Source organism: Triticum aestivum, chromosome 4A (assembly GCF_018294505.1).
Source record: "Triticum aestivum cultivar Chinese Spring chromosome 4A, IWGSC CS RefSeq v2.1, whole genome shotgun sequence".
In the NCBI taxonomy this organism is placed as follows: domain Eukaryota; kingdom Viridiplantae; phylum Streptophyta; class Magnoliopsida; order Poales; family Poaceae; genus Triticum; species Triticum aestivum.
In genome coordinates, this window is record NC_057803.1 from 620,024,508 (window position 1) to 620,051,872 (window position 27,365).

At 43.1% G+C, this 27,365-nt stretch overlaps 1 protein-coding gene and 1 pseudogene across 2 annotated transcripts; both read left to right on the forward strand.

Moving 5' to 3' along the window:
* Positions 1-1,812: 1,812 nt before the first annotated feature.
* On the forward strand, positions 1,813-3,539 carry LOC123082672 (pirin-like protein). 2 transcript variants are annotated; one of them, XM_044504957.1, is made up of 5 exons: positions 1,813-2,100; positions 2,220-2,337; positions 2,462-2,520; positions 2,620-2,727; positions 2,860-3,539. In XM_044504957.1, the coding sequence occupies exons 1-5, from the start codon at positions 1,985-1,987 to the stop codon at positions 3,341-3,343; spliced, it is 885 nt and encodes a 294-aa protein (XP_044360892.1). In that variant the 5' UTR covers positions 1,813-1,984; the 3' UTR covers positions 3,344-3,539. The 2 variants fall into 2 exon arrangements, with proteins under 2 accessions (XP_044360892.1, XP_044360891.1); XM_044504956.1 differs by having other exon boundaries at positions 2,220-2,524; positions 2,637-2,727.
* Positions 3,540-7,645: 4,106 nt separating this feature from the next.
* On the forward strand, positions 7,646-9,412 carry LOC123082674 (pirin-like protein; annotated as a pseudogene).
* Positions 9,413-27,365: the final 17,953 nt, after the last annotated feature.

Genomic DNA, 27,365 nt, shown 5'->3' on the forward strand with positions numbered 1-27,365 from the left:
CATGCCCGCTACCTTGTAACATGCTGGTAGCTTCTCATTTGGTAATATCTTGGTCATCATATCTGAACCATTCTCATTTGTATGGATCTTCTCGAGTTTGAGCAACTTGGAACTCACAACATCTCGAATCCAGTGATACCTCACATCAATGTGCTTGGTTCGAGAGTGATATCTTGAATTCTTGGCAAGATGGATAGCACTTTGACAGTCACAAAACATAACATACTTCTCTTACTTCATCCTCAGCTCTTGCAAGAAGTTCTTCATCCACAAAACTTCCTTACTAGCATGAACTGTTGCTATGTACTCAGTTGTAGTTGATGTAGAAACACATTTCTGCACTCTTGATTGCCATGACACTGCTCCCCCTGCATAAGTCAGCAGGCATCCAGATATGGACTTTCTACGATCCTTGTCACCGGCATAATTTGCATCAGGTATCCGTTCAGAGGCGGCCGTGTCATGAGAGCCGGCCTTTTAGATCCAAGAACAATATGTATGAGCTTTCGTGCCGAATATGCATACTGTTATGTAGTATGTGCAGTTTGCTTGCTCCGAGTTTTCTAGATGATGATTTGAAATAGTCCTTCCATGCTTCAGTCGTGTTCTGTATTAGTCGTATTTTTATGGTCCATTTATTGGATCTCTATTTGGCCTCGGAGCACGCAGGCTCATTTGTTGTCTTTCGGTGGTACCAGGAGGTAAAAACTCTAATGCGTAAGTAATAGGTTTCAAATGGTCATTTATGCCGACGTCTATCTTACTTGGCTCATTTGTTTTTGTCCCTTGATTTGAAATACTGAAATGAACATCATGGATCTTTGTTTGGCGCATAAAAGATCTCTAGGTTGTTTTCTGTATTCATATAATTATATTCTGTCAGCACGGATCATGCAATTCCCATCATATTCTTCACATCATGATACTAACATCAAACCAAGATTGGTGATATTGTGGCCCGTTCTTAATCCGTATATACTAATAGAAAGGTGATTGAGGTGCAATGCGTCTCTTTACTTAAATTCATTATCCAACCTATAATATTTCCTTGAGTCTACTGTTAAATTTGTACCCTAACAAAAAGTTTAACACTACAAGGGAAACTGTCTTTTTATATTTGTTTGAGGAATTATGTGTGAACTGGTAATGAATTGAGTGTTGAAGATGTCCATTGTTTGCACCTAAACCATTGTGTATTGTATGTACCTGCCATTGGAGCATTCATTCACGCCAATATCAGTTTCAGGTCTGCAAAGTTTGAAATGATGGCATTGCCACTGCAAAGTAAAGGTCATACGAAGCTATAACCGAGCGTGGCAAACGCGCTTGTTCCTCTACTAGGATTCGTACGTGTTTGGAATCGGGAATGGGCAAAGTGATGGGTCTCACCTGCTGGCCTGTGAGACCCGGTCTCGGAATTTTTTTCCGCCTATATCTATTGGATACATATATGATGCAAATGTTTTCTTCTCTGTTGTTTGTGTTGGTCGACCAAATTTCAACGTTTTTTTGTGGGTAGATTTGCTGCATGGCCGTCGAAATTTGCGTGGGGTGTGAGTGACGACCGCCGCACGGCAGCACGTCGTCGGGCACCACCCACCTTGTCCGGAAGCCCAAGCCGCCGCAGCCGCAAAAGAAAAGAAAACGAAAGCATCCGCGCTGCGCTGACCGCACGCTCCACCTGTTCAACGCAACGCCCGCCTGGGGAAGGAGGAGGTCATCCTCGCATCCGCCATGATCCAGCACCTCATAGGTCATGGCGACGAAGATGCTGAGGCAGCACCTCCCCCTCTTCTCCTATTTATACGGCACTCGAGTGCCTCACCAGGCAGAATAGCATTGTGTTCCTCCAAGTAGCGCCAGGAAGACAAGCTCAAGCTCTAAAACTAGAAGTAGCGCCAACACCAAGCAGCTTCTTCTGCTTAGGCCTCCTCTCCTCCTGGTTCTTGGTCTGACGGTCGTCTTCTTGTTCCCACCAGCGATCATGTCTTCCTCTTCCACGCCCGTGACGTTTGAGAATCCGAGGAAGGTGGTGAAGAAGGTGCTGTCCTTGTCCCAGTCCGAGGGGGACGGCGCCACCGTCCGCCGGAGCATCGGCGGGTAAGACACCATCAACCCCTATCTGAAGAGATCGCGCCCGATTAATCGACTCTGAATTTCACATCATGGGGCGATGGCGTTGACCTCTGTCTGTCTGTCTCTTCTTCTTGCTGCTACAGTTGCGAGCTCCGGAACCTGGACCCGTTTCTCCTGCTCGACGAGTTCTCCGTCTCCAAGCCCGCCGGATTCCCCGACCACCCCCACCGGGGCTTCGAGACCGTCACCTACATGCTCGACGTACGGACGCATGCTCTGAGCTTCTTCCATGTTTTTTCTCAAATTTACTCTGCCTCCATCGTGTTGCCTGCAAGGTGTTTGCTGAAATGCTGTTCTGTCTTCTACGTTCTGACGATGCATGCAGGGGGCCTTCACCCACCAGGACTTCTCGGGGCACAAGGGCACCATCAGGACAGGAGATGTCCAGGTCCGATCTACTCATCCAATTCTTCAGACAAACCACTTGACCCATTCCATTTTTGACTTGAGAACCAACAATGCATCTGAATGCTCTGTTCCTCAACAATGGATGACGGCAGGGCGCGGCATCGTGCACTCGGAGATGCCGGCGGCCGACGGCGTGCAGAAGGGCCTGCAGCTCTGGATCAACCTCGCCTCCAAGGACAAGATGTATGTATCATATCAACGATTGTTTGTATATGAAATCTACTATCTAAAAAAAGATCATAAGAATAATAGGAGATCAACTTCTTTGCATTACAATGACCAATCACTTGACACTAATTGCTCGAACAATGCTAGGATCGAGCCACGGTACCAGGAGCTCAAGAGCAAGGACATTAGCCAGGCTGAGAAGCATGGTGTGAAGGTGCGGATCATCGCAGGGGAGGCCTTCGGGGTGCAGTCGCCAGTCTACACACGCACACCAACAATGTACATGGACTTCACAATGCAACCAGGGTCGCAGCTCCACCAGCCGATCCCCGAGGGCTGGAACGCTTTCGTGTACATCATCGAGGGGGAGGGTGTATTTGGTGGGGAGGGCGATGCACCGGCGAGCACGCACCATTGCCTCGTGCTTGGTGCCGGCAACGGGCTTAGCGTGTGGAAACGGTCTGGCGCGCAGCTGCGGTTCGTGCTGGCGGCAGGGCAGCCGTTGAATGAGCCAGTGGTGCAGCAGGGGCTCTTCGTCATGAACTCTCGTGCCCAGATCCAGCAGGCCATGCAGGACTATTACTACGGACGCAACGGCTTCGAGAAGGCCAGCCAGTGGAGCTCCGCCTGATTCTCATCAGTGTCTGGATGTGATGATGATCAACGTCATTGTGCATTGTCGTGCAAATGATCAGGGAGGAATGAGAGATTGCATTTTACCATTACATTGATGCCTTTGTGTAGAGTGACGTAGTAGTCTTGTTCTTCTTCGATTTTGTTCTTTTTTACTTGTTTATAGGAAAGAATGTGATGCAATACAAGTTTGTAATGAGGAGGAAGTTAATAATGACTGTTTGGTCATAAAAAAGGAAATTGTTTCATCATAGAATTGGGCAAGGAGAGCAAGGATACATAATGGGTGGATTTCAAGTGGGGGGGGGGGGGGGGGGGGGGGGAGAACATGCTCCACGCTCAAGCGATTCAGATTTGAACAGGTGAAAATAATTTAAATAAAGAGTAAAATCCACCATTGGTCCTAAAAGTATTCGAGGTGTGTCACTTTAGTCCTAAAACTATGAAAACACATATCTGAGTCCTACTTCTTTCTAAAGTGTGTCACCGCCGGTCCTAAACTCATGGGGGCTAGGGTCGTACCGTACACTGGTGGGGGGTCGCCAAGGACACGTCGCTGTGGAGCCATCCGCGCCACGCACCCGCTCCGCCGGCCGCCTGCTTCCGGCAACCTCTGCCGGCCGCCTGCTTCTGGCGACCTCCGCCGGCTGCCGCTGCGCCCCAGTCACCTCTGACTTGTACGTGTGCTAGAGAAGCAGAGTGGGGGCACAATATGAGGGTAAGAAATTCAAGGGGTCTATTGCAATGTATCCAGTGGAGTTGTTTTTCCAACGTGGCCTTTCAATTGGACGTGGCAAAGGTCAAATTGCCACGGGTGCAGGTCAGGCTTGCTCCGGCGAGTTTAGGACCGGTGGTGGCACACTTTAGAAAGAAGTAGGACTCAGATATGCGTTTTCATAGTTTTAGGACTAAAGTGACACACCTTGAATACTTCTAGGACCAGTGGTGGATTTTACTCTTAAATAAATATGAGCCACCAACATGAGGCTGCCGAAGCGTTACCCGTACATTGCTTCTCGACGGCGTTATTCTCTCATGATGCAGTGAGGATCATGACGATGAAGCAGGCAGAGCAGAACAAGACCCTCAATATGAGGCTGCCGACCTCTAAAGTCTAGACTGGAAAGCACTATTGTGCATGAAAGATGCAGAGGCCGGGGGTCATCCTCCTTTTCTAAAAAAAAACTATTGTGCATGAAAACTATGACTCCTAATCATGTACAAGAAGCTGGCGGTGAGCCTGATGCTGTGGGAAGATCAAGTTCGTGGATGCTTGTGTGCATATGCTAGGTGGGGGCGGCACAAGGACATGATGTTGTTCTATCCGAATGTATAGTGTAGTGATGAAATTGTAGATGCAGATGATTACAGATGATCTGTGTACAATGTATGGGTCGGTTACAATAATGCTGAAATTTAATTGTTTTTGTCAGCTGAAATTTAATTGTTGCCACCAGATTTTATTATCTCTGGATTTCTGCCAGATTACATGATCTTGTGAAACAATGTACAGAGTTCTTATAGATGTTTGATAGTAATTCAGAGTGCTATTGCCGTGTATCATTGTTTGGCGGAAATTCAGAGAGCTATTATCGTGTATCATTATTTGATAGCAACGCGGAGTGCTATTAAACATAGTGTTGTGCGCGCAGACATATTGGGTAGCATGTCTGTTGCAGTGCTTTTGATGAGCTATATCATGAACCACAAAACCACATAATTTTTTGAATGCTGGTTTAGAAGATATGTATTTTCCAAATTACTTATCCTAAAAGACTGACATATTTCATAGTCAGAGTTGAGCTTAGCTCTTGGCCATCTTAATGAGCTTTTCTCAAGATAAAAACATATATAGGATTGTATAGGATGAAATATCTAAGGCATCTTATGCATATGTTGTCTTGTCTGACTTGAACTGAAGTTAGACCAATTTAATTACAAGACAAAAAAGACAGTATCTTGGCTAAAGTTGTAGCTCATCTCTGAAGTTATAATTTTTTTGGATTTATTGGACATGTTGACTCTGTAGATATTTTTTAACAGAGCAAGGGTTGAGGTTTGTCTTTCATTAAGATAGAAAAGACATAGTGACCGGGTTTATAAGGGAAACTAGATCAAAAACCACAGAGCATGGTAAAAAAGACCAAGAAAAAAATCAAAGAGAAGAAAAAAAGCAAAAAACAAAAAAAGACACTAGAGCTTGAGGACAGGGGAATAGAGGATAAACACACGACCTCAAGGAACGTAATATGTTGATTCTGTAGATTAAAAGATACAGAAAAATGTAGACAGAAAACGTATAGCAAACCAGAGAAACCAAACAATCATATTTGTTTTAACACATCCACCAAATTGAAGATTTCGAATAACCCATATGTATTAACAGCAAAGACACGAGCACCATGTTGACCGGTGGCACAAACTTCGGAGGAGGGAGCGGCGCACACTTCGAAGGAGGGAGATGCATAGTTGGGGAGGACCATGTGAAGCCAACGATATTTGATAGATTGTGCATGACTTGCTTTTGGTAGAACTTTGGTTTTGGATCACGGTCGTTCATGCATATGAAACCTATGCTATGTTTAAATTGAATTTAAAATATAAAATTATAGATTTGAAATGTATTGAAGTGTGTAAAGTTGATGTGAAATGTTTGGTCCATATTTATGTGAAATTTAACATCAATTAGAGTGTATTTTTTTGCAAATGCAATTAAAGTGTATATGCATGCGCGAGTGCACACACGGGAGGAATAATAGAAGAGAGACAATTATAAAGGTTCTAGATTTTAGGGAAACTCACTTTGCACACTAGCTTTAGAGCCTTAAAAATGTAAAGGGCAATGTAGTGAAAATCCTTTTCTGAGCCCGGGCTCATCTGCACCCGTGTTGAATAAAAAATTCAAAACAAATACTAGAAAAATTCAAAAAATTCCAATTTGTTTTCCCATGGTAGACAATTTGGTGCGTGAGGTTCGACCCAATTTTCATATGATTTGGACAACTGAGCAACTCTCGGCAAAAAAGACAAATTCGGGGTCTGTAAAACAGTTTAATGCTCATGTACTGTTTTGACCCGATTTATCTTTTTTGCTGAGAGTTACTCAGATTTCCAAATGAGCTAATATTTGGAGAGAACCTCACGCAATAAATTGTCTATCTTAGGAAAAAAATTTGGAATTTTGTGTATTTTTGTAGTATTGTTTTCGATTTTTTTTGATCGGGTGCAGATGAGTCTGGACACCGAATCGCTACACTCGCAATGTAGCGATTTCTAAAGGTTATGTTTTCAGGAATCAATAGAGCTGCTAAATGTTAGATGCCACATCCATACATCAACGGACGAGCACTTCTTGATCGACTGTTTCTCTTTGCTTGCATACAACTCCCCGTCTCTCTCTCCTTAGCTTGCTCAAATAGATTAGAGAGTGATGTATCTCTCCGGTGAGGCCACGTCTTCCATTTTTTCCCCAAATGGGCCAAACTACTACTTGTATTTTTCTCTCCACGAAGAAAGAAGATGTGCGTATGTTGGGGTGTTGTGACAGTTTGTTTTTCTCTTCTCCTATCCTACAAGTTTAGAAGGGAAGTGGTGTATAACATATACTAAGGTTTCATGGCTCCGGCGAGTGGTGGTGGTTGCAGAGACAACTGATAAGGAGTGGGTAGAAGGACGAGGCATCGTACTAGAAAGCGCAAGGCCTGCACGATGGGAGATTAATGAGACATGAAGAAAGAAACCACGACATGCGGTTGGACCTTGAGTTTGTAGCACCATCGAGCTACCGGGAGATGATGGGACTATGGAAAATTGGTTCAGGTCGTTCGAATCAACTCCTACCGGGTTTTTGGCGAGTCAGATTCGTTGTCATTGAGCCTGAATCGACAAAGACTGCTTTTCTCAAATATTGAAGTTTTTATGTTTCCTTGAGTGTTTGAACATGTTTGTGAGCATGCAATGTGTTTGTTGTCTAAAGATGAGACATATTGCATTGATTCTCAAGGAAATTAAAGCTTACATGCACTTGTGAGAAAGCTCGACGGACAAGCGCTGATTAATACGTACAACTTTCCCCAAGGTTAGTTAGCAGCGTGAAGATCAATTTTTAACCTTTTATTTGCAACGAATGTAGATGTGTTGCATAACCATAATATTCTGGTTCGGCGGCGTGGTGACGACCGGCGCACGGCAGCACGTCGTCGTCGCCCGCGTCCACCAGACCCACCTGAGCTCCGAAGCAGCCGCAGCCCCTTTGAATTGAATTGAAAAAGATAGAAGAAAGAAAGCAGCCGGGCGCGCGCAGCAACCTGGTCAACGACCATGATCCACCACCTCACCTCACCTGACCTCACAGCGACGAAGATGCTGAGGCAGCTCCTCCTCCTCTTCTTCCCCTATTTATAGGGCGCTCGTGCGCGTCACTAATTTCAACGGCAGCCGTCGTGTTCCTCTTGCGTCCAGAAAGACAAGCTCAAGCTCTCTAGAAGTAGCGCCAACAACACCAGACCTTTTCTGTGCCTGGCCCTCTTCCTCCTCCTGGTTCTTGGTCTGACGGTCGTCTTCTTGTTCCCACCAGCGATCATGTCTTCCTCTTCCTCGTCCGTCTCGTTCCAGACTCCGAGGAAGGTGGTGAAGAAGGTGCTCTCGTTGTCCCAGTCCGAGGCGGACGGCGCCACCGTCCGCCGGAGCATCGGCCGGTACGACACCAATCCCTCTCTCAACCGCGCAAGACGGATGAATCAACTCTGAATTTCTGATGGGTCGACCTCTGTTTGTCTTTTCTTGATGCTGCTGCTGCTGCAGGCACGAGGTCCCGAACCTGGACCCGTTCCTCCTGCTGGACGAGTTCTCCGTCTCCAAGTCCGAGATGGAATGCTCTGCTTCTTCCATCTCGTGCTCTGTTCCCTTCTGCCTGCACCATGTTGATGTTGCCCGCAAGCTGTTTGCTGAAATGCTTGCTTCTGTTTTCGGTTTCTGACTATGCAGGGGGCCTTCACCCACCAGGACTTCTCGGGGCGCAAGGGCACCATCAGGACCGGAGATGTGCAGGTCTGACCTACTCATCCAATTTGTTCACACAAACCATCACATGCACTTGCCCCATTCATTCTATCTTGACTTGAACTAACATTGCGACCCGAATGCTGGGTTCCTGACCAGTGGATGACGGCTGGCCGCGGCATCGTGCACTCGGAGATGCCGGCATCTGACGGCGTGCAGAAGGGCCTGCAGCTCTGGATCAACCTCGCCTCCAAGGACAAGATGTATGTATCTACTATCTATAAAAACATCATATGAATCATATGATGTCAACGTCTTTACATTACAATAACCAATCACTCGAAACTAATTGCTCGAACAATGCTAGGATCAAGCCGCGGTACCAGGAGCTCGAGAGCAAGGACATCAGCCAGGCCGAGAAGGACGGTGTGAAGGTGCGGATCATCGCCGGGGAGGCCTTTGGGGTGCGGTCGCCGGTCTACACACGGACGCCAACCATGTACATGGACTTCACAATGCAACCAGGGTCGCAACTCCACCAGCCAATCCCCAAGGGCTGGAACGCTTTCGTGTACATCATCAAAGGGGAGGGTGTATTTGGCAGGGAGGCCGCGGCGTCGGCGAGCGCCCACCATTGCCTTGTGCTCGGCACTGGCGATGGGCTCAGTGTGTGGAACCGGTCCGGTGCGCGGCTGCGGTTCATGCTGGCGGCAGGTCAGCCCTTGAACGAGCTAGTGGTGCAGCAGGGGCCCTTCGTCATGAACTCTCGTGCCCAGATCCAGAAGGCCATGGAGGACTATTACTACGGCCGCAACGGCTTCGAGAAGGCCAGCCAGTGGAGCTCCACTTGAGTCTGATCAGTTTGTCGATGTCATGATGATTAACGTCGCGGTGCATTGTCGCGCAAAAAATTGGGGAGGAAAGGGAAATTTCATTGTACCATTTTATTGATGCCTTTGTGTAGAGTGCAGTAGTAGTCTTGTTTTTCTTTCATTCGTTGTACCATAGAAGAATGTAATACAATAGAAGTGTGTGATGAGGAGGAAGTAAGTAATTTGTTTCATCATAAGAAAACAAATTGTTTCATCATATGTTTGGGCAAGCAGAGCAAGGATAGATATTGTATGGAGTTCTAGTATGGGCTAAGAACATTTGCGCCAGAATGATTATTAAAACAGTCTTCGATATGGATGCTGGATCCATGGATGCATGGAGGTGCAGCTTAGCCAGCCATGACGGGTACGTGACAACAGCAGTAATCGTAGTACACTGCCCAGGCTTGCAGTACGTCTGGAAGTTCTTGAAATTCATCTTGGAGCAGTAATTCGAGCATGCCGTCTCGTTGCACGGCACGATCTCCCGGCAGTAATCGCCTACAGCTTCATGTTATCATCATACGGATCATATATTATCATACCTCGCGAGAGGCTAAAAACAGACATATATACACATACATGAGCTACATGACTAACATATTATCTTTACCTTGTGCATTGCATGATGACAAAACCATCATAGCTACGGCCATGACCGCAAGAGCTGCTAGGAACAGAGCCCTGGTATCCTTGTTGACGGCAAGCACCATGATCGGATCTGCTTCATTATGTTTGCGTGTTGCGAAAAACTCTTTTTGTGTTATGGCGTAAACTCGCTTGATCTTTGTTATATGAAGAGGAAAGGGGGGAAATCTACTAAAGAATGATTCGGCACGGCACAAATGCCTTCCCGTGCAGTGCCCCGCTAACCTCCACACTAATAGCGTTTCCCTGCACATCTGGATGACCGCAAAACCTATATCTCGCTTATAGCGAGTGCATCATATATCTGACCTGAAGCTTTTTCTCCATGAGTAGCCAATTCCCGACCCATTTTCGTCATTTTCTCGTTCGATCAAGACGCTCGATGTTGGCTATGTTCGCTCTTTGCCTTAAAAAAAAGTTGTGTTTGCTCTAGTTTTCTTTGGTTATTTCCTTTTTTTCAGTTTTCTTTTGTTTCTACAACAGTTTTTCTTTGGTTTTTGGGCTTCCCTTGTTTTTCATCAGTTTTTTTTGCTGTCCATTAGTTTTTTTCTTTCTTTCATTTTCTTCTTTGTTTTTCTTCAGTTCTTTGTTTCTTTCTCGCTTTTCTCTGGTTTTCTTGTTTTCGTGGTTTCTTTTCATTTTTTGCACTAGTTTTTCTTCAGTTTTCTTCTTTTCTATTGCTTTTTTCAGGTTTTCTTTTGTTTTGCCGTCGGTTTTACTTTTTTCTCTTTGTTATACTTTGGTTGCCATTTGTTTTTTCATTGGGTTTCTTTGTTTCTTGAATGGTTTTTACTGGGTTATTATTTTCCTTCTTTTCCTATTTTGTTATTCTTTATTTTATTTTGTTATTTGCTTTTCTTTATTTTGATGTCAACCTTTTTACTTACACGTTCAATATTTTTCATATACATCAGGAACAATTTTGCTAAACATGTTCACATTTCCGAATATACCATTAACATTCTTTGAAACTAGTTTTTTAAATATACTATTTTCGTACACATTGTACATTTTTGCATACATCAGGAACATTTATTTATCAATATGTTTAACATTTTCCAAATATATGATTAATATTTTTTAAACTTATATTTTTGATACCTACCTTTCTCCATAAACATAATGTACCTTTTGTATACATAAGTAACATTTATAGATAAATGTTTAACATTTTTTCAAACAATATAAACATTTATTCAAATGCATGATCAACATCTTTTAGAACATACATTCTTTGATGTATACTTTTTTCATACACATTTTATATTTTCTATATTATACAACATGATCATTTTATATATACACAATTAATTATTTTCCAAACACATGATAAATATTTTTGGAAAAAAATATTTTTAAGTACCCAATTTCTTCCATACACATTATATGTTTTTTATACCTCAGGGTTTTCTATATACACGATTAAAATTTTCCAAATACATAATTAATTTTTTTTAAACTTATATAGGATGTCTTCTTCTTTCAATACACATTGTACATTTTTTATACATCTGAAAAAAAATTATATACAGGTTTATCAATTTTCAAATACATTTTTAACATTTTAAATACACAATTTACATTTTTTCCATTAGATGTTTTGATGTCTATTTTTCCATATTCATTATACAATTTCCCGTATAAATCGGAAACACTTTACTGTACATGTTTAACAATTTTTGAATGCGGGATTAACATTTTCAACTATTTATCTAAAGTGATTTCTACAGTAGATATATTCAGAATATTTTTAAATACAAAAGTTAAAACCGAAAAACAAAATGCAAAAATGTGAAAAAGAGGAAAGAGTGAAAAGCGCTGATGGCCCGTGTCTGCGCTGGGCCGGCCCAATCTGGCAGCTGCATTAAGCCAGACGTCCTACTGTCTCGCATTAAGCGAGAAATAGGCACTCCCTTAGATTTTGAAAGATAATAGTAGTCGAGTTTCCCAAAAATTGTTGCCAAATTTTATGATGTAACTTCCAGATTTTTTTAAAAGTGGAGGATTTTCAAAAAGAGCTACTAGGTTTTTTTGCAGTTACCTGGTTTTTATAAACAGTTGACAAATTGTTTCAGAAATAAGTACCCAAATAGGCAAGTACTTAAGAAAAAAACTATTGTTTTTCAAATAGTTTGCTAGATATTTGGAAGACATGTACCTAAAGCAAGCATGCATACGTGTCCTAGATATTATTTCCGTGAAATAAAGTAAAAAAATAAATATGCGAAACCGGGGGGGGGGGGGGGTCGGGGTGCAGGGGAGAAAAGACAAAAAAAAGATGACTCCTACTCTTTTATCTTTGACTTATTATTTCTTTGGTGTCTTTCACTGAGTATAAGCTTTTGGTACATGTCTTCATGCTCATGACTGGCATCAATGCCATCGCCGTACGATGATAGCTTGAAGAAAGGTGGCTTCCTCACTCTGGCCCTCTAAGGACTCGTGGTATGATGCTTTGACCACACACTCTGTATGTTGGTGCCTCTTGAAACATAGCTTGAAGGTACTTCTCATAATCATCGAGCTCTTGTGCTACCTCTTTGTCTATTTCATCCATTTCTCCGGCTAACTCAACTTTCATCTTGTCTGACAGAGGATACTCGAGATCCCAATTTCTTAATGCCTACTAGGACAAAAACATGAATTTATTTTTGTGCGAAGACGATACCTAATAGCAAAGTCATGGTATTTCAAATATTAAAGCTGTCTACAGTTAGATGAATGCATCATTGAAAGTGGATTTTTGCTGTCCATTAGTTTTTTGCTTTCTTTCATTTTCTTCTTTGTTTTTCTTCAAGAGGAAAGGGGAAAGGGGGAAACTCGCTTGTGTTATGGCATAAACTCGCTTGATCTTTGTTATATGAAGAGGAAAGGGGAAAAACCTACAAACAATGATTCGGTGCTGCACAAATACCTTCCCGTGCAGTGTCCCGCTAATCTCCACACTAATATCGTTTCCCTGCGCATCTGGATGACTGCAAAACCTATATCTCGCTTATTGCAAGTGCATCATACATCTCACCTGAACCTTTTTCTCCATGATTAGCTAATGGCCCAACCCATTTTCATCATTTTGTTTTGTTCGATCGAGATGCTCGATGTTGGCTATGTTCGCTTGTTGCCTAAAAAAAGTTGTGCTTGCTCTGGTTTCTGTTGGTTAGTTCTTTTTTTGGTTTTTCGGGTTTCTTTTGGTTCTTCAACATTTTTTCATTGTTTTTGGGGTTTCCTTATTTTTCATCGGTTCTATTCATTTTTTTTGCTGTCCATTAGATTTTTTGGCTTTCTTTCATTTTCTTCTTTGTTTTTCTTTAGTTCTTTGGTTTCTTTCTCACCTTTCTCTGGTTTTCTTGGTTTCATTGTGTCTTTTTCTTTTTGCATTAGTTTTTCTCTGGTTTTCTTGTTTTCTTTTGTATTTTTTCAGTTTTCTTTTGTTTCTTCCTCGATTTTCCTTATTTTTCGTTATACTTTGGTTGCCTTTTGTTTTTTCATTGGGTTTCTTTCTATCTTGAATGGATTTTACTGGTATATCCTTATCCTTCTTTTCTTACTTTGGTTTTTTTTTTTGCATTTTCCTTTTCTTTCTTTTGATGTTAACCTTTTTTACTTACTCATTCAATATTTTTTGTGTACATTAGGAACATTTTGCTAAACATGTTAACATTTCCAAATACATCATTAACATCTTTTGAAATTAATATTTTAACGATACTTTTTTCATACACATTGTACATTTTTTCAATATCAAGAACATTTATTTATCTAGAAGTTTAACATTTTTCATATATATGATTAATCATTTTTAAAACTTATATTTTTTGATATCTACTTTTTCCATAAACATGATATAATTTTTTGTATACTATGGAATATTTTATATATAAATGTTTAACATTTTTTAAATAAAATATTTTCTTTTCAAATAAATGATTAAATTTTTTTAAAACATATATTTTTTGATCTATACTATTTTCATACACATTTTACATTTTCTGTAGTATACATCAGGATCATTTTATATATAAAAATTTAATATTTTTTCAAACGCATGATAACATTTTTTTAAATTAAATTTTCAAATACCTATTTTTCTCATACACATTGTATGTTTTAGATACATTCAGGAAGTTTTTTATATACTTGTTTAACATTTTCTAAGTACATAATTAAAATTTTTGAAAACAGATATAGGATGTCTTCTTCTTTTAATACACATTGTACATTTTTTACACAGCTGGAACATTTTATATATACAGGTTTATTAATTTACAAATACATGATTAACAATTCTTAATACATATATATTTTGATGTGTACTTTTCCCATAAATGTTGTACATTTTTTTGTAGATCAGGCACATTTTTTATATACATGTTTAAGATTTCTAAATACATGATTACCATTTTTTCATTTGTATGTGTTGATGTCTTTTTTTCCATATGCAAACAATTTTCGTATAAATTAGAAACATTTTACTGTACATGTTTAACTATTTTCTAATGCGGGATTAAAATTTTCAACTTTTTATATATAGTTATTTTTATAATATATATATTCAGAATATTTTTCTAAACAAAATTTAAAAACAAAAAAATGAAAAGAAATGTGAAAAACAAAACGAAAGAATGTAAAGCGCTGGAGGCCCGTGACCGCGCTGGGCTCGCCCAATTTGGCAGCTGCATGAAACCAGACGTCCTACTGTCTCGCATTGAGCGAGAAATAGGCGCTCCCCTAGATTTTCAAAGATATCAGTAGTCGAATTTCCGAAAAGTTCTTGCGATCTCATGTAACTTCCAGATTATTTTAAAAGTGGCAGATTTCCAAAAACAGCTACTAGGTTTTTTTTTTGCAGTTACCTAGTTTTTATAAATAGTTGACAGGTTGTTTCGAAAAGTAGCTACCCAATTACTTAAGAAACAACCATCGTTTTTCAAATAGTTTCCCAGATATTAGGAAGACATGTACCTAAAGCAAGTATGCACACTTGTCATAGATACAATTTCCCTAAAATAAAATAAATCAATCAATATGCAAAATGGGGTGGGGGGAGGGGGGGGGTCGGGGCTGCATGGGAGAAAGGAGAAAAAAAAGATTACTCTTACCTCTTTGATCTTTGACTTGTTATTTCTTTGATATCTTTCACTGAGCATAAGCTTTTGGTACATGTCTTCATGTCCATGAGTGGCATCAATATCGTAGTCGTACGGTGATGGCTTGAAGAAAGATGGCTTCCTCACTCCAACCCTCTAAGGATTAGTATGATGCTTGACCACACACACTATATGTTGGTGCCTCTTGAAACATAGCTTGAAGGTACTTCTCATAATCATTGAGCTCTTGTGCTACCTCTTCGTCTATTTCATCCATTTCTCTAGCTAACATATCTTTCATCTTGTGTGACAGAGGATACTCGAGTTTCTTAACGCCCGCTGGGGCTAAAACGTGAATTTATTTTTGAGCGAAGATGATACCTAATAGCAAAGTCACGGTATTTCAAATGTTAAAGCCGTCTACAGTTAGATCAATGCATCATTTGCTGATTGATAGTGGCTTTTAAGTTTAACGATGATCGACGAGTTTGGTCACGAGCATACTAATCCAAAGACGATACTTAAAATTAGGAAAATGAAGAGAAATGCTAAAATAGAAGTAAAAATAAGTATCTTTAACTTAACTAATGAGGGAAACTATGAAACTGGTTTAAATGTAAAAAAACAAATACGAAATTTTGGATTTTTGAAACTAGAAGTTTTATAAAACCATTTTTAAAAGGGAAGTGATTCGCCGGACCGACTGATTGCTATATTGGAAAAGAGGCCAACGCTCGCACTTGCTTGCTCCACACACACCCGCATGCGACTATGTGCCTCCCCGAGTCTCCGCTCATCTTCTATTTTTAATTAATTGCAATCCACTAACTATTTTTTTCCTAAGCATGCAATGCTTCCACATCAATAAACCATGCATGTCCGCCACATCATTAATCTACCCTTGCACTAACTATATTTTTTTCATGCATGCAACCCTTCCACATCGACAAATCACGCATGTTTGCCAAATCATTTTCCGCCACATCATATTTAGTTCTCACAATTACTCACGTCATCAATCAAATTATCCATGGTTTTGGCTTACCATCCCGTGGCAAAGCGCGGCAGGGCAACGTGGTCGTGCAGGGCGGGAATCCGGCTGCCCCCACCACAACGGCCCGCGCTCCGGGCGCCAACGCGGTAGCGCGATCCCGGCCGGCGGCGGAGAAGGTCGGCAAGGCCGCGGGCGTAAAGCGGAGGAAGGTTCCGGCTTCAAAGAAGCCATCTTCTTCATCCTCTCACTCCATCCCCCGGCAAGGAGGTGCTCCGGCGATGCCGTTCAACGGTGCGGGAGTTGGAACAAGCGATGGAGGTGGATTCGGTGGTGGCGATGAACTTCAAGATGTTCTCGATGGCGCGGAGTGAAGATCGACCAAGATGATGCCGGACATGGGCGCAAACTTTTGCAGGGCCCTCTTTTGCGTTTGCCGTAATGAACTTGGCTTTTATTTGCACGTAAAACTGGTTATGTCGTTTGAATTTGAACTTGTTTATGAAACCCTATGTCAAATGCGAGATTTGCAGTTTTTCTGTTTGTGGGTCGTCGCGGTGGTGCCCGAGCAGAATCCGCAAAAGCCAACTCGCAAAAAAGCATATTCCGCGAATATATATTTTTATGCGGGTCTGTTTGAGGGGTCTGCATCTGTGGCCGTCCGCGCCGGCCCGCAAAAACCGTTTTACGCGAACTACAAACACGTTTTGCGGGCTGGCGGAATGCGGGGTCTGCTAGAGTTGCTCTAACACTTTGACCCCTTTGTTTCTTTGTACGACTACATGAGTGTCTTCTTCAACAGCTCCTCTCACCAAGCGCCCTTCTCCTCCTCTTCCACTATTAGCTTGTCTATTTGTCTTCCCTAGATGTTGGTTGTGGATCTCACGCCATGGGAGAGTGGAGCTTGATGTCACGACACTGCTTGAGCTTCGAGAAGAGAACGAGACCATGTGGGAATGCTACTATGTTGCACGATGTGGCTCCAGTTTAGCTTCGAGAAGAAGGATTCATGGGCAGCGAGCCCAAACTGGCGAGGTCGATGCTTCAAATGAAGGTTAGTGCTTCCCGCTTGTTTTGGGTTTGCTTGGCTCACATGCTGCAATGAATTTGGAGGTCTACCATGTTGTGTGTATGCTGCAAATTATTTTTAGATTTCTTTCAAAAGTTTTTTTTTGCGAATACTTTCGAAAGTTCTTTTACATGTTGCAAAGACACTTCCCAGTAATTTTACCATGACTAATGAGGATTTAATGCATATACAAACACAAAAATGATACATTGGTGTGTTCAAACTGCTACATTTTTTTGCAAGATTTTGGCGTATTGTGAGAAGAAATGTTGCGGCGATGTTGCAAACATATACAAACTACTACATCTGGTTCCTGTGGTGGCCGGACGAACCATAGCATATTCAGTTTAATGAGACAACGAGAGAAAGTGGCCCATGCATACGCTCCACCTGACCGACGCCTAGCATCCTCTTTTAGAAATGAGTACTTAGAGCAACTTCAACGGGACGACTCACTTCGTTCGCGGGCATCTGTTTAGGTCGGCATGGACACAAAAGTCGGCTCAACGTGCCGACCAAAACGGACGCGCATCCTCTTTTCGTTCGCGGGCGACCCATTCCTGGCCCATTTTTGAGCCGGATTTACGTCGGCGCGGACACGAGATGGACGCGCGCGCTCGCCTTCTCCTCCCCCCGGGCCCGCTGGTCGGTGGCACATTGGCCTCTCCCCATCCAACTGTTGGGGAACGTAGTAATTTCAAAAAATTTCCTACGCACACGCAAGATCATGGTGATGCATAGCAACGAGAGGGGAGAGTGTGATCTACGTACCCTTGTAGACCGACAGCGGAAGCGTTAGCACAACGCGGTTGATGTAGTCGTACGTCTTCACGGCCCGACCGATCAAGCACCGAAACTACGGCACCTCCGAGTTTTAGCACACGTTCAGCTCGATGACGATCCCCGGACTCCGATCCAGCAAAGTGTCGGGGAAGAGTTCCGTCAGCACGACGGCGTGGTGACGATCTTGATGTACTACCGTCGCAGGGCTTCGCCTAAGCACCGCTGCAATATTATCGAGGATTATGGTGGAAGGGGGCACCGCACACGGCTAAGAATATGATCACGTTGATCAACTTGTGTGTCTAGGGGTGCCCCCTGCTCCCGTATATAAAGGATCAAGGGGAGGAGGCCGGTCGGCCCCTATGGTGCGCCAAGGAGGAGTCCTCCTCCTAGTAGGAGTAGGACTCCTACTAGGAGGGGGAAAGAAGTGGGGAGGGAGAAGGGGGGAGGAGGGGGGAGGAGGACCCCCCGCCCCCCCTCTCCTAGTCCAATTCGGACCAGGGGGGAGGAGGCGCGCGACCCACCTTTGGCTGCCCCTCTCTCTCTCCACTAAGGCCCATATGGCCCATTACTCCTCCCGGGGGGTTCCGGTAACCCTCCGGCTCTCCGGTTTTCTCCGGAATCACCCGGAACACTTCCGGTGTCCGAATATAGCCGTCCAATATATCAATCTTTATGTCTCGACCATTTCAAGACTCCTCGTCATGTCCATGATCACATCCGGGACTCCGAACTAACTTCGGTACATCAAAACTCATAAACTCATAATATAACTGTCATCGAAACCTTAAGCGTGCGGACCCTACGGGTTCGAGAACAATGTAGACATGACCGAGACACGTCTCCGGTCAATAACCAATAGCGGAACCTGGATGCTCATATTGGCTCCTACATATTCTACGAAGATCTTTATCGGTCAGACCGCATAACAACATACGTTGTTCCCTTTGTCATCGGTATGTTACTTGCCCGAGATTCGATCATCGGTATCTCAATACCTAGTTCAATCTCGTTACTGGCAAGTCTCTTTACTCGTTCCATAATACATCATCTCGCAACTAACTCATTCGTTGCAATGCTTGCAAGGCTTATGTGATGTGCATTACCGAGAGGGCCCAGAGATACCTCTCCGACAATCGGAGTGACAAATCCTAATCTCGAAATATGCCAACCCAACATGTACCTTTGGAGACACCTGTAGAGCACCTTTATAATCACCCATTTACGTTGTGGCGTTTGGTAGCACACAAAGTGTTCCTCCGGCAAACGGGAGTTGCATAATCTCATAGTCATAGGAACATGTATAAGTCATGAAGAAAGCAATAGCAACATACTAAACGATCGGGTGCTAAGCTAATGGAATGGGTCATGTCAATCAGATCATTCACCCAATGATGTGATCCCGTTAATCAAATAACAACTCTTTGTTCATGGTTAGGAAACATAACCATCTTTGATTAATGAGCTAGTCAAGTAGAGGCATACTAGTGACACTCTGTTTGTCTATGTATTCACACATGTATTATGTTTCCGGTTAATACAATTCTAGCATGAATAATAAACATTTATCATGATATAAGGAAATAAATAATAACTTTATTATTGCCTCTAGGGCATATTTCCTTCAGTCTCCCACTTGCACTAGAGTCAATAATCTAGATTACACAGTAATGATTCTAACACTCATGGAGCCTTGGTGCTGATCATGTTTTGCTCGTGGAAGAGGCTTAGTCAACGGGTCTGCAACATTCAGATCCGTATGTATCTTGCAAATCTCTATGTCTCCCACCTAGATTAGATCCCGGATGGAATTGAAGCGTCTCTTGATGTGCTTGGTTCTCTTGTGAAATCTGGATTCCTTTGCCAAGGCAATAGTACTAGTATTGTCACAAAAGACTTTCATTGGACCCGATGCACTAGGTATGACACCTAGATCGGATATGACCTCCTTCATCCAGACTCCTTCATTTGCTGCTTCCGAAGCAGCTATGTACTCCGCTTCACATGTAGATCCCGCCACAACGCTTTGTTTAGAACTGCACCAACTGACAGCTCCACCGTTTAATGTAAACACGTATCCGGTTTGCGATTTAGAATCGTCCGGATCAGTGTCAAAGCTTGCATCAACGTAACCTTTTATGATGAGCTCTTTGTCACCTCCATATATGAGAAACATATCCTTAGTCCTTTTCAGGTATTTCAGGATGTTCTTGACCGCTATCCAGTGATCCACTCCTGGATCACTTTGGTACCTCCCTGCCAGACTTATAGCAAGGCACACATCAGGTCTGGTACACAACATTGCATACATGATAGAGCCTATGGCTGAAGCATAGGGAACAACTTTCATTTTCTCTCTATCTTCTGCAGTGGTCGGGCATTGAGTCTTACTCAATTTCACACCTTGTAACACAGGCAAGAACCCTTTCTTTGCTTGATCCATTTTGAACTTCTTCAAAACTTTGTCAAGGTATGTGCTTTGTGAAAGTCCAATTAAGCGTCTTGATCTATCTCTATATATCTTAATGCCTAATATGTAAGCAGCTTCACCGAGGTCTTTCATTGAAAAACTCTTATTCAAGTATCCCTTTATGCTATCCAGAAATTCTATATCATTTCCAATTTGTAATATGTCATCCACATATAATATCAGAAATGCTACAGAGCTCCCACTCACTTTCTTGTAAATACAGGCTTCTCCAAAAGTCTGTATGAAACCAAATGCTTTGATCACACTATCAAAGCATTTATTCCAACTCCGAGAGGCTTGCACCAGTCCATAAATGGATCGCTAGAGCTTGCACACTTTGTTAGCTCCCTTTGGATCGACAAAACCTTCTGGTTGCATCATATACAACTCTTCTTCCAGAAATCCATTCAGGAATGCATTTTTGACATCCATCTGCCAAATTTCATAATCATAAAATGCGGCAATTGCTAACATGATTCGGACATACTTAAGCATCGCCACGGATGAGAAGGTCTCATCGTAGTCAATCCCTTGAACTTGCCGAAAACCTTTTGCGACAAGTCGAGCTTTGTAGACAGTAATATTACCGTCAGCGTCAGTCTTCTTCTTGAAGATCCATTTATTCTCAATTGCTTGCCGATCATCGGGCAAGTCAACCAAAGTCCATACTTTGTTCTCATACATGGATCACATCTCAGATTTCATGGCTTCAAGCCATTTTGCGGAATCTGGGCTCACCATCGCTTCTTCATAGTTCGTAGGTTCATCATGATCTAGCAGCATGACTTCCAGAACAGGATTACCGTACCACTCTGGCACGGATCTCACTCTGGTTGATCTACGAGGTTCAGTAGTATCTTGTTCTGAAGTTTCATGATCATCATCATTAGCTTCCTCACTAACTGGTGTAGGTGTCACAGAAACAGGTTTTTGTGATGTACTACTTTCCAATAAGGGAGTAGGTACAGTTACCTCATCAAGTTCTACTTTCCTCCCACTCACTTCTTTTGAGAGAAACTCCTTTTCCAGAAAGTTTCCGAATTTAACAACAAAAGTCTTGCCTTCGGATCTGTGATAGAAGGTGTATCCAATAGTTTCCTTTGGATATCCTATGAAGACACATTTCTCCGATTTGGGTTCGAGCTTATCAGGTTGAAGCTTTTTCACATAAGTATCGCAACCCCAAACTTTCAGAAACGACAACTTTGGTTTCTTGCCAAACCACAGTTCATAAGGCGTCGTCTCAACGGATTTTGATGGTGCCCTATTTAACGTGAATGCGGCCGTCTCTAGAGCGTATCCCCAAAACGATAGCGGTAAATCAGTAAGAGACATCATAGATCGCACCATATCTAGTAAAGTACGATTAGGACGTTCGGACACACCATTACGCTGTGGTGTTCCGGGTGGCGTGAGTTGCGAAACTATTCCACAATTTTTCAAATGTACACCAAACTCGTAACTCAAATATTCTCCTCCACGATCAGATCGTAGGAATTTTATTTTCTTGTTATGATGATTTTCAACTTCACTCTGAAATTCTTTGAACTTTTCAAATGTTTCAGACTTGTGTTTCATTAAGTAGATATACCCATATCTGCTTAAGTCATTTGTGAAGGTGAGAAAATAACGATATCCGCCACGAGCCTCAACGTTCATCGGACCACATACATCTGTATGTATGATTTCCAACAAATCTGTTGCTCTCTCCATAGTACCGGAGAACGGTGTTTTTGTCATCTTACCCATAAGGCACGGTTCGCAAGTACCAAGTGATTCATAATTAAGTGGTTCCAAAAGCCCATCAGTATGGAGTTTCTTCATGCGCTTTATACCGATATGACCCAAACGGCAGTGCCACAAATAAGTTGCACTATCATTATCAACTCTGCATCTTTTGGCTTCAACACTATGAATATGTGTGTCACTACTATCGAGATTCAATAAAAATAGACCACTCTTTAAGGGTGCATGACCATAAAAGACATTACTCATATAAATAGAACAACCATTATTCTCAGATTTAAATGAATAACCGTCTCGCAGCAAACAAGATCCAGATATAATGTTCATGCTTAACGCTGGCACCAAATAACAATTATTTAGGTCTAATATTAATCCCGAAGGTAGATGTAGAGGTAGCGTGCCGACTGCGATCACATCGACTTTGGAACCGTTTCCCACGCGCATCGTCACCTCGTCCTTAGCCAATCTTCGCTTAATCCGTAGTCCCTGTTTCGAGTTGCAAATATTAGCAACAGAACCAGTATCAAATACGCAGGTGCTACTGCGAGAATTAGTAAGGTACACATCAATAACATGTATATCACATATACCTTTGTTCACCTTGCCATCCTTCTTATCCGCCAAATACTTGGGGCAGTTCCGCTTCCAGTGACCAGTCTGCTTGGAGTAGAAGCACTCAGTTTCATGCTTAGGTCCAGGTTTGGGTTTCTTCTCTTGAGTAGCAACTTGCTTGCTGTTCTACTACATGGATACCATTGAGACATGAACAGAAACTGGGGTACCTGCGCTGTCTTGCGGTGGTTGAGGAGTTGGATCCGGCAGTGGAGCCCAAGGGGGGTCGTCGGAATGGCGCCTGCGGCAGCGCCGGAGACGAGGAACTGGGGAAGGGAAGGGAAGGGAAATCCGGTGAGACGACAGCAGGGAGCGAACGGAAGGAGAGGAAAGGCGGATCCTTTAGTACCTGCTCGTTCGGGTCCTTGCTCGCCACGGTCGAAGGAGAGCAGGGGCCGGCGGCGAAGGACGGCAGGGGCAGGCGGGGTGGGTGCATCGGGGCCGCGCTCGCCGGCTGCTGCAGGGGCCGAAGGAGGCCCTCGCTCGTCGGAGGGAGGAAGAGAGGAGAGGAGCGGGCGGCGCGCGCTCGGCCGATCCCGTTCGGGGGGCGCGGGGGCGGCCGGGGTGGAGTCGCTGACGACGTGCAGGCGCGGCGGACGGAGGGGGCACCGGCGTACGGTTGGTGTCGAGTGGGGGATCTGGCGAGGGAGGGAGGGAGGCCACAGTGCGAGGGGAATAGGTGGAGTGGGGGGAGGGTTCTAATGGCGCACCTCCCCCTGGCGCGCCATTAGAATTTTGTTTTAGTTACTAGCCCGACTGGTCAGGTTATATCCCACCTAACCCTATCTCCATCAGAACACGCCCACTAGCCCGACTGGTCAGCAGGCAACACACACAGTAGGAGGTCCTGGCTTCGATTTCCAGGCTCCTCAAATTTTGTTTTTATGCATTTAAAATGCTGTTTGATTTTTATTTGTGTTTAAATATGTTCAAACTTGTTTAAATCATAAAAGTAATATTTTTTTTATAAAAACAGTAATAATTTTTTAAAAAATATCATCAAATTTGTTATTTGAAAAAATTTATGAATATGAAAAAATATCATCAAATTTATTATTTGAAAATATCATAAAAGTAATATTTTTTTTATAAAAATAGTAATAATTTTTTTAAAAATATCATCAAATTTGTTATTTGAAAAAATTTATGAATATGAAAAAATATCATCAAATTTATTATTTGAAAATATCATGAGTTCATGGGTCGTCGGCGGCGGCCGGTGGAGCGAGGGAGGGTGCGGTGGGTCGTCGGTGGCGGTGGAGTAGGGGAGGGTGCGGGGGGTCGGCGGCGGCGGCCGGTGGAGCGGGGGAGATGGTGCGGGGCCGGGTGCTCGGTGGTGAGGGGGACTGGATATAAAAAATAAAAAAAATAAAAAAAGAATAAAGAAAAGCTATTAACCTAGAGCCCAACGTATCTATAATTTTTGATTGCTCCATGCTATATTATCTACTGTTTTGAATGTTTATGGGCTTTATTATACACTTTTATATCATTTTTGGGACTAACCTATTAACCTAGAGCCCAGTGCCAGTTTCTGTTTTTACCCTGTTTTAGGGTTTCGAAGAAAAGGAAAATCAAACGGAGTCCAATTGACCTGAAATTTCACGGAACTCAGTTTTGGAAGGAAAGAAGCCCAGAAGACCTGGAGTACACATCGGGGGATCTGCGAGGAGGTCACGAGGCAGGGGGGCGCACCCACCCAACTGGGCGCGCCCTCCACCCTCGTGAGCTCCTTGTGCCCCCCTGACGTACTTCTTCCGCCTATATATCTCCATATACCCTAAAAACATCGGAGGGCAAGATAGATCGGGAGTTCCGCCGCCAGAAGCCTCCGTAGCCACCAAAAGCCAATCTAGACCCGTTCCGGCACCCTGCCATAGGGGGAATCCTTCTCCGGTGGCCATCTTCATCATCCCGGTGCTCTCCATGATGAGGAGGGAGTAGTTCTCCCTCGGGGCTGAGGGTATGTACCAGTAGCTATGTGTTTGATCTCTCTCTCTCTCTCTCTTGTGTTCTTGATTTGGCACGATCTTGATGTATCGCGAGCTTTGCTATTATAGTTGGATCTTATGTTTCTCCTCCCCCTCTTCTCTCTTGTAATGAATCGAGTTTCCCCTTTGAAGTAATCATATAGGATTGAGTCTTTAAAGATTTGAGAACACTTGATGTATGTCTTGCCGTGGATATCTGTGGTGACAATGGGATACCGCGTGCCACTTGATGTATGTTTTGGTGACCAACTTGCAGGTTCCGCCCATGAACCTATGCATAGGGGTTGGCACACGTTTTCGTCGTGATTCTCCGGTAGAACTTTGGGGCACTCTATGAGGTTCTATGTGTTGGTTGAATAGATGAATCTGAGATTGTGTGATGCATATCGTATAATCATACCCACGGATACTTGAGGTGACATTGGAGTATCTAGGTGACATTAGGGTTTTGGTTGATTTGTGTCTTAAGGTGTTATTCTAGTACGAACTCTAGGGCTGTTTGTGACACTTATAGGAATAGCCCAACGGATTGATTGGAAAGAATAACTTTGAGGTGGTTTCGTACCCTACCATAATCTCTTCGTTCGTTCTCCGCTATTAGTGACTTTGGAGTGACTCTTTGTTGCATGTTGAGGGATATTTTTATGATCCAATTATGATAGTATTGTTGAGAGGACTTACACTAGTGAAAGTATGAACCCTAGGCCTTATTTACCATCATTGCAATACCGTTTACGCTCTCTTTTATCATTCTTTACCTTGCTGTTTTTATTATTTCAGATTACAAAAACTATTATCTACCATCCATATTGCACTTGTATCACCATATCTTCGCCGGACTAGTGCACCTATACAATTTACCATTGTATTGGGTGTGTTGGGGACACAAGAGACTCTTTGTTATTTGGTTGCAGGGTTGCTTGAGAGAGACCATCTTCATCCTACGCCTCCTACGGATTGATAAACCTTAGGTCATCCACTTGAGGGAAATTTGCTACTGTCCTACAAACCTCTGCACTTGGAGGCCCAACAACGTGTACAAGAAGAAGGTTGTGTAGTAGACATCATTGGCGTCGGACGGTCTCCAGGGGGCCCACGAGGTAGGGGGGCGCGCCCTAGGGGGGGGGCACCCCACCACCCTCGTGAGAAGGGTGTGGGCCCCCTGGTCTTCATATTTGGCGAGGATTTTGTATTATTTTTTCTAAGACCTCCCGTGGAGTTTCAGGTCATTCCGAGAATATTTGTTTTCTGCACATAAAACAACATCATGGTAATTCTGCTGAAAACAGCGTCAGTCCGGGTTAGTTCCATTCAAATCATACAAGTTAGAGTCCAAAACAAGGGCAAAAGTGTTTGGAAAAGTAAATACGACGGAGACGTATCACAGGGCGCCGAGCACAACCTAATGACGTATGAGGCATACGATATCAACGACTACACATTCTACACCGAGGGAAAGGACATGAAGAGCGATGGTTATCAGAACTCTGGGGTAACGATGGAATCCTACACCGGTAACGAGAAGGACAGATACTACGGAAGGATCGAGGAGATCTGGGAGCTCAACTATGCTGGAGAGAAGGTCCCGATGTTCCGTGCAGATGGGCCAAGAGCGTCTTAAAAGAAGACCGGTATTTCACCACCATGGTTATACCCGAAGCCAAATCCAAGACCGCAGGCGCAAACGTCACCACGAAAAATGAGCCATGGGTACTGGCTTCCCAAGTGGACCAATGCTTCTGCATTACCGACCCGTCAAAGCCCAGTCGCGTTGTCGTGAGGAGAGGCAAAAGGAAGATCGTCGGAATGGATGGAGTCGCCAATGAGCAAGACTTCGACAAGTACGGCGACCCGAAGATGGAACATGACGACGACGATGAAGTACCAACATACACCACAAGAAGAAGCAGGACCACCCTACCTAAAGGACGTCCGTTCAAGAGAAGAACTCCATTTACGAAAAATAAGGGCAAGAAGATTGTGAACAGATAGCTAGCTAAGATCGATTGTATTTAAATTGTAGCCTTCATTTCTCGATTGTATTTCATGGGCACTTTTTGAACTCACGAATATTTTTAAATTTCATGGGCACTTTTTGAATTCATGAATATTTTTTCAAATTTGATGATATTTTTTCATATTCAATATGAAAAAATATTGAATATTCACGAGGACACTCGATCTCGATCCCCCTCCATCTCGATCGCTATCCCCCCTCGCCGCCAAGCACCCCCCGCACCCTCCCCCGCTCCACCGCCGCCGACGACCCCCCGCACCCTCCCCCGCTCCACCGCCACCGCCGACCCACCGCACCCTCCCCCGCTCCACCACCGCCGACGACCCACCGCACCCTCCCCCGCTCCACCGCTGCCAAGGACGCCCCGCACCCTCCTCCGCTCCACCGCCGCCGACGACCCCCCGCACCCTCCCCCGCTCCACCATCACAAATGAATGCAACTAAAAATCCAAAAAACAAATTTGATTATATTTTCAAATAACAAATTTGATGATATTTTCAAATAACAAATTTGATGATATTTTTTCATATTCATAAATATTTTCAAATAACAAATTTGATGATATTTTTAAAAAAATTATTACTGTTTTTATAAAAAATTATTACTGTTTCATATTCATATTCATTTTCTAAAAAAATATTAGATGCAACAAAAAATAATAATAAAATAAAATTACTTATGGCGCACCGCTGGGTGGTGCGCCATTGCTATGCAAAAAAAGTTACTTATGGC

What these genes read in the sequence shown, in the direction of transcription:
- LOC123082672 (XM_044504956.1), top strand. Translation starts at nt 1,985, where the DNA reads ATGTCTTCCTCTTCCACGCCCGTGACGTTTGAGAATCCGAGGAAGGTG. An exon ending in TCAGGACAGGAGATGTCCAG is followed by an intron (nt 2,525 to 2,636) that starts GTCCGATCTACT and finishes GGATGACGGCAG; the next exon opens with GGCGCGGCATCGTGCACTCG. An exon ending in CTCGCCTCCAAGGACAAGAT is followed by an intron (nt 2,728 to 2,859) that starts GTATGTATCATA and finishes GAACAATGCTAG; the next exon opens with GATCGAGCCACGGTACCAGG.